The 7,911-nt window shown below is 36.7% G+C and overlaps 1 protein-coding gene across 1 annotated transcript in view; it reads left to right on the forward strand.

The window, feature by feature from the left end:
• Nucleotides 1-3,044, forward strand: part of ITFG1 (integrin alpha FG-GAP repeat containing 1) — a 206,060-nt gene extending 203,016 nt beyond the window's left edge. The window contains exon 18 of the mRNA XM_065567608.1: nucleotides 1,676-3,044. Coding sequence (XP_065423680.1) covers nucleotides 1,676-1,735 — 60 coding nt within the window. The 3' untranslated portion in view covers nucleotides 1,736-3,044. The remainder of the gene's footprint in view (nucleotides 1-1,675) is intronic.
• The last annotated feature ends 4,867 nt before the right edge of the window (nucleotides 3,045-7,911 follow it).

Here is a 7,911-nt window from a genome sequence, read left to right on the forward strand (position 1 = left end):
TCAAATAAAATTACTGCATTTTTGACTTGGTATGCCTGGCAGTGTTTGTGAACTAAAAGGCCAGTTAAACATTCAGATAGATGTCAGATGAGCAAGGATCCTGGAACTCCTGAGTTCTAATCCTCCCTTTGCCCTGCTGTGTGACCTTTGAGCAAATCACTCAGACACTCTGATTTGGTTTCTCCATCTGTATAGTGATCATGATACCACATAGGAATAATGTGATGGTTAATCAGTTTACATAGACAGCACTTTAAAAGTTAACTATTAGTAGTATTATTGTCAATTCAGAAATCGTCTTTAACACTTTCAGAATGCCTGAAAGAGAGAACACAACTGAATGGAAATTGTTTTTAAAGTGGGGGGGGGGGGGCTTAACTACACTGAGAACTGTAAGCCTGTCACAGAAGACTAAAACAGCAAAATCCAGTAGAACACAACCCAACAGGGTGCTCTATTGTACACTTGTGTGGTCTCTAACAAGGAAATCTTTGGAATGGAGCCAAAGCAGGTGGTATCATGTTTCCCACAACCTAGCTTTCATTATAGAAATGAGGTAGGTATAGCATAGATACCTAGTAAAATTGTTGTGAAAGGTTACCAGCTCAGGCACATGCCTATGTCATGATGGTGACAAACAATAACAATAGTTTACTCACTCTTAAAAAATAAAAATAAAAAAGTATTAGCCGCAAGTAGCAAGCAAGAAGAATTGTGCAAGTCAGATAAATTGACAGAGCAATTCATTGCTTGCTCATGTATATGTTAGAAATGCTGTTAGGACTCTGTAGCTGCAGACAAACAGTTTATTTCTCACATGAGGCTAATCTCAGTTCCCAATAAAGTTCATCCAACATTAGTAAACTCTGGAAAGAAGTTCATAGGCAAGATATTCTGGACTGGAGAGAGGAAATAAAATACATGGAAAATTACTACATGTAACTAAAGACCATACAGATACAGGTACAAGCTGAATACTCTCCTTGTTTATCCAAACATACCTATGTCAGTAACACTGTTGTTTTGACAGATGTGGATGTGTAGCACCCAAATAAGGAAAGAAATTTATTTATCTTCCCAGTTGTTCACTGTTTATACACATGTATATGCCCACAAACTAAGTGGAACCCCAATTTTTCATCTGCAGTTCTTAATGTAGTATTGGTTGAATTGCTACAATCTTACTGTCCCTTTTGCCAAATTTTTCAATTTTGGTTCTGTTAACAGTAATTTTAAGAAAATCTAAATTCTTAAATTACAACAGAGTTGGAACCATGTATGGTTGCTTCAGAGCCAATTCACCATTCATCATATTTATCTTCTTTTACAATGCAGATGACATAAAAGCGCACTAAGAAGCATTTTTCATTTAACTACTTAAGCAGTAATCCTTGAAAATACATTCATTAGAATAACCCAAAGCATTGGGTGATTAATACTAAACATCTCGTCATTAACGACAGCAGCCAATTTTGAGCAGATTATTGCTATTATAAACTGACACCTATTAAGTATTAATTGTTGAGGCAGTTAGTTAGTTTTTTGTCTTCTGTTGAATGACCAAGTTGAAAAAACAGCCATTCTGTGGCATTTGACAACTAATTTTCTATTAGAATGCAAGGTATGTGCTATACTGTCTCTTGTATTCTGTAAAGTGTTATGGTTTATTTTTCAGAAAGCAGATGACAGAGAGAAACGACAAGAAGCCCATCGGTTCCATTTTGATGCTATGTAACATGCCTTAAGATCTATGAAGAAGCTGCTATTTATTTGCTTAATCAAAATACGAAATTCCAATTTGTAAAGGAGATCGGGGGAGGTGGGGTATTGTTACTGTGTTATTTGTAAATGTTGCATTCTTTGGTATTTATTTGAAAATCACTAAAATCAGACCTGAATGTCTCAATACGAGCTTTCAGAAAACAGTTTGTATATACTGGCAGTTATTGGCCTTTATTTAACAACGCTGTCAATTTATTTTTCTTAGTAAGGGATCATATTGCATGTGTTCCAATGTTTACATACTGCCACTTCTTCCAGTACATTTGATGGAAAAGAAGTCACATGTAAATAAAGTTAGTATTTCAGTGAGAAGAATCCTTTAGTGCCAGTTGAATTGGTCTTGTCATTTATACATTTCTGCAATATAAATTATATTTCTGTAAATGAACCTAATGCAGATTTTCATATGAGACATTTTACATCAATTACTATAACTGTACTCTTGGGGTGTTTGATCTAAAGTGTCTAGATCTTTTTTTCCTTTGTTTTAGTACTTACATGCAATAGAGAATTGATTTACTGAATGACTAAAATAAATCTACAAAGCTAATAGCCAAATAACCAATCATTGGACATCTGTACTGTTGATGTATATTAGTTCTAGGCATGAAGCATTCAAATTTAAAAAAATAAATAAAATCTAAGTTTATACTGAAATTAATCATCATAATCCAAAATATGTAAAAATTATGCCTTCCAAGAATGGATGGGATCAGAAGAATTTCGCTTGAGTATTGATGCATATCAATGTGACTATACTTAAATTTAATTATGAAAACAAATGGCCATCAAAATTATGAATGGAATTTGATTTTCTTGGGGAGAAGCTTAAAGAAAAACCTGTAAGGGAGAGTGGGGTTGATTCCTATGTTTGGCCTGCTTGTTTCTATCCCAAAGGCCATTGCTGATTAAGGGCTGAGGTATTCTATGGTTCATATAAAGTCCTTGATGTAAACTTCTTACATGAGAGCATGTTATGCTACTGTTCCCACATTCTGTCGGAAGAGAGTGATGATTATGTCTGAAGAGAAGCTCAGTTCTGTATATTCAAAATGTCAATAGCTTTCCATCATTCAGATTACACTGCAGCAATGGTAATACATATTCCCTGCGAACCATCATGCTTTTGTTTTATGTAATAGTTTTCCTTTGTTCTTAAAATGGTTTGCATTTACATGATTCTGTGTATTTAAATCTGTTAATGTGCATTCATAATAAATGTTTATTAAATCAAGCATGTTTGTTGCTTAAGTGCAAACAAATATTATTGTTGGTGCTATCTTTATATTATAGCCTTGTTGGTCTGTTTCACTGTGTGAGTGGTCACTGCCCCATAACCTGTTGTCACCCATTAATCTCTGATACTATATTCACCTGTCAACATTGAGCGGTTAGTAGGGGATCAGAAGAAGAAAACAGGGCTGGTAAATTAAACTGATTATGTCCATGGTAAATCATGGTTAGAATAATTTAATTGTCACTGTCATGAGACTTAAAAATGAGCTCTCATATAAGAGGAGATCCATCGATGATACACTTCTACCAATCTGTGAAGCTTTCACTGTTACCAGCTACTTGTGTATGTGTGTATATATAAAGTAATCGGACATCTCCCACGTGTACTGGTCAGTTTCTTAGTGAACATCTCAATGAGTTGAATGAGTCAGTTTTATGCCTCTTAGATTTTGTTTCAGGATATTTTGCACACTCAATAATCCAACATTGCATCAGTTTATACTCAGATTGTTTTTAAAATTTTATTTGTAAACAGACTAGAAGCTTTTTTAATAAAAGCTTTATTATGCAACAGATTCTAGTTGCAACACACAGCTTTCCCTATAATGATAATGAACAATACATTGTAAGCATTACATATCATAAGCATTAAATACTGCTTTATTGTTAAACATTAAGTTACAATAAGATGTTTATTACCTTACTTAGGCTTTTCATACTGCAGGTGTCAAAAATAAAAATTTTCAGCAAGATTGCCATCACTAACAGTAAGATCAAGGTTGCAACTGTAATTAGACTGTGTATTTCCAAGTGCTCTTCACAGTAATTGGGTGGTGAGAACTTGTTCTAAAGTTTATAAACTTTCAGAACACATCCATGGTACACAACCATGGTAAACAATGCTAGTTGGAGGCTTCTTCAATGTAAAATCTCACCTATGCAGAAAGTCAACTAGCCAGCTGACGAATGGTTGTTGAAATAAATATCAGTCTTCATTGTTCTAATCTCCCAGAATGCAACTGCACAGTTAATTTCTCCCCAATAACTAAATGTGCCTGCTGCCCCATTTTCCCTTTAGGTGGTGGTATTTTGGATAAAGACTTTTTTAATAATGGTTTAAAGAGATCTACAGCTACAAGACATCTTTTATTGGGAAAAGCCACAATAGTGGTTCACTGACTATGCCACTGCCATCCTCCATTCTTCTCCACATCATGTTTTTCTCACTGGGGCTATAAATTTAGAGAAGATGCTGGACTAATACAATTTTCATGTGTCACTTTAAAAATATTAACCACAATGATTAGTTTTATACGTGGATTTATAAATACCTGTAGATCTCTCAAAAGTAGGATGCCAAGTATACATGATCCCATACACTAATCTTTGTTTCTACATTATTGCCCAAATTTCATGAGCTGGGCTCATTCTGTGTCTAAGTCACATGTGTAATCAGTGACACATGAAATTTCTACTGAGGAGAGGGGAATGATTGCCTTCAGACCTGGAAAAGTATATCTTTCTGTGGACGACATTTAACCATAAAGAAGGATGGACTCGGCTCAACCAACATAAAATAGAAAGTAAGGGATTCTTGGTCGCTAATGAGATCAACCTGTCCTGAAGTCTCAATGTTTGTTTGTTCTCAGGCACAGTTCTGGCTACGTGTATGCAGGCAAGCAGCAATGATTCTATAAAGCTTTATGTGACAGAGTATGCATATGGGGGCACTGCAGCTCAGCCAACTGCCTGGCAAATTTTCTAAGGATTGCCAGAGTCCTCTGCGACACTTAGGAAGTTGGTTAAATTGTGATGTTCCACACTCTGCACTGAATAACTTTTTCAACATGACATTAAATATGTTTACATTATGATAGCAGATTGAGGCCCTTGTGTTTTCCAACATCTCATATTTGGGGGCTGTATCTCACTAAGAACTTTCAAACAAGCCACTTATAGTCTGTCAGACAAGACCAGACAACAAAATAGTTCTGCATCACTAAACACGTTTCCAACTCTCTGATTAACACCTATTTTTGTATGTGCCTAGCCTAAAAAACAGAATATCCTGAGCACTTTCAAAAATTGTTCATTGGCTATAGAATATTGGTGATTTATAACAAACAGGCACCCATCTGCTACGCAGCATGCCTCTGACATTGTTTCAAACACTATTACAACAAAACAAAGCAGAACACCACCACCACCCAAATTTGAAACAGAGGACTTCTGCCGATTTTACGGCAGAGGCATTTGGAAGAGAGGAGGCACAAAATCAGTTATAAGGCAAAGCAAGACCGCCTTTTATTATAGCTCAGCAGCTGCTGCAACTGTTCCATTAGTCTCTGATCCTGCAAATGCTTCTGCACATGCTTAACTTCACAAACATGAGTAGTTCCACTAACTCCAATAGTGTTTGCAGAATCCAGCTGTACTACATTGCACATGAATATCACCTTTAATCATAGGATGAGAAGTTGAACAAATTCACTACTAAAGTACGCTTCTGTAATAATTCTATAAAGTGGCATCATGGGGGAGGGGGTCATGTTTGTCTCTTTGACTTCTAGATCAAATTTACTCTATTTAAATATTCTATTTAAATATTCCTATAGTATCCATTATTGTAGTGCCAAAAACAAGTTCAGGTTTGCATTGAGTTGGCCACAATAGAGTCTGTGCTTCACAGATCTAAGTTTGGCTACTTAAAGCCTGGGATCTTTGTTGTGTTTTTTCTCATCACTAGCTATTGCAGGACAGCTGACAAATAAATAGATGTTTTCCTAGGTACCAACTCAAACAGATTAAGAATCAAGATGGTTTCTTTACTTCTTGTGCATCATCACCAGTAATAAAGATGCTGCAAGCCAAATTTTGCTTTCAGTTATATCTGTGCAACCTAGGGTGACCAGATAGCAAGTGTAAAAAATCAGGACAGACGGTGGGGGCAAATAGGTGCCTATATAAGAAAAAGCCCCCAAAATCGGAACTGTCCCTATAAAATCGAGTCATCTGGTCACCCTAGTGCAACCCATTGCTGAAGTTACATCAGTGGAATCCCACAAAATTCTGGCTCACTTAGACCTGTTCAATGGGATAGTCAGATTTTAGACCTGTGGTTGTAAATTGCATAAAAATATTGATAATGCACAAACAGGAATAGAATCCATATTCTCTTGTAACTGTGTGAATTCTACAAGGTTAACATGGTAAATACTTTTTGTCACTAAAGTCAGCAGACATGCAGAGAAGACATCTGCTGAATAAGAAGGGGCCAGTTTTACAGTGACTTTGCACTGTAGAACTTAGTCTTGCGCTACTACTATAAAATATGTGCATAAGATGGATATGTAGGAATCAATTCACCCACTGCTGAAATGCAACAGCTATTAAATAATGAACAGAAAAAACTGCACACCAATTTTGACCAGTGGTGCCAATTCAGATATTTGTTGCCACTGCTTTAAAGTGGTTGGGCTATGGCCCCTTTGGCTCTGCCACCTATGGAACTTCGAGCAAGTGCAAAAAATTTGCAGGGGGAGCATTCCCCCCAACCCATCCAATTGGTACCACTGCTTATCCTGTACTGCAATTAATATATCGCTTTGAAATTGCAAGGAAATTTTGAGTAAGCAAAGTATCAGTATGTGATTTGAAATTTGGTCAGTGCACCAAGTTTAACAACCCTATTCACATAACATTGCTATGGAATCTTTAATGACCAGAAACCGTCAGGATTATAGTTTTAAGTCTCATCAGATGGCCCCTCCAGTAATACAGTGACCCTCACCTCTGTGCTGGACAGGGGAGCGCTACTGATCAGAGGGAAGAGTGCCATCTACTGCACTGCCACCACTTTGTAAGCACTTCTGTATTATTCCTGACTTTTCTACCACTCATTTACTGTTCCAGCCCTTCCTGCTTAACTAGCTATAACTGGCAGTATCAGGTTGACTAAAACATATTGCAACATTTATCTGAAAAGCTAAAGGAAGGCTCTGACCTTTTATAACAGAGGCTGCTGACCTAATAAAACATTAAATCAACAAACATCAGAAAAAAAACAAAAGAACACTTTAAGATTTGAATCTATTATGTTTGTGTATCTAGTGAATATGTACAAAATATATGTAAAATACAACGGTCGCAAGTGTCCATCTAATTTACAAGCAGTTTGATAGATTTATTAGCTCTGAAGTCAGTTCCAAATTGCTGCATAAAGTACTGGAACACGGACAAGTGAAATGCAGGAAGGGACCAATGGTAGGGTGCTATTGACTACTTTGAAGTTTAGAATTGCAACACTGTACGCTACTGCATGGGCTGCTGCTGGAAAAAAAGATGCAAATACTGAACAAAACAGTCTGTAGGAGTTGATTATGCTATTTTTGTTTTGTCTAAACGGGACCAGATGCTAATCTTAAACGTGATAGACATATCACCTTTAGTCTGATATGGAACAAAATATAGTAGCAAATCTGCAGGGACAAGTAGCAATAGCGGTAAACCTCTGAGGTGAGAATCTAACAGTCATGCTGGTGGAACGGGAGAATATGATATGCTCATAAAAACAAAAGAAAACTTGCAGTAACTAGCAACTATTCTGAGGCAAGGTTCTCCACATATCTGTGACCTGATAGAGTCCTGTTATTCCACTACTTGGGGGTCCTGACCAAATAGTTGTCAAGCACACCAAACAGTGGGGTACTTTTGGTACGAAGGTATGAATTAGGCGGAGACACCCCAATTCATTTCACTTGTGACATTTGAAGAAGAAAAAAAAGACTAAATGAATTTACATGTGCCGCCCAGCTGCTCACCTGAGAAAGCACTTGCGCGCATATGAAGAGTACTTACAGCCTGTTACTAATCTAACCCTTCACAGCTGTGCCC

This window comes from Chrysemys picta, chromosome 14, assembly GCF_011386835.1.
Source record: "Chrysemys picta bellii isolate R12L10 chromosome 14, ASM1138683v2, whole genome shotgun sequence".
Classification (NCBI taxonomy): Eukaryota; Metazoa; Chordata; order Testudines; family Emydidae; genus Chrysemys; species Chrysemys picta.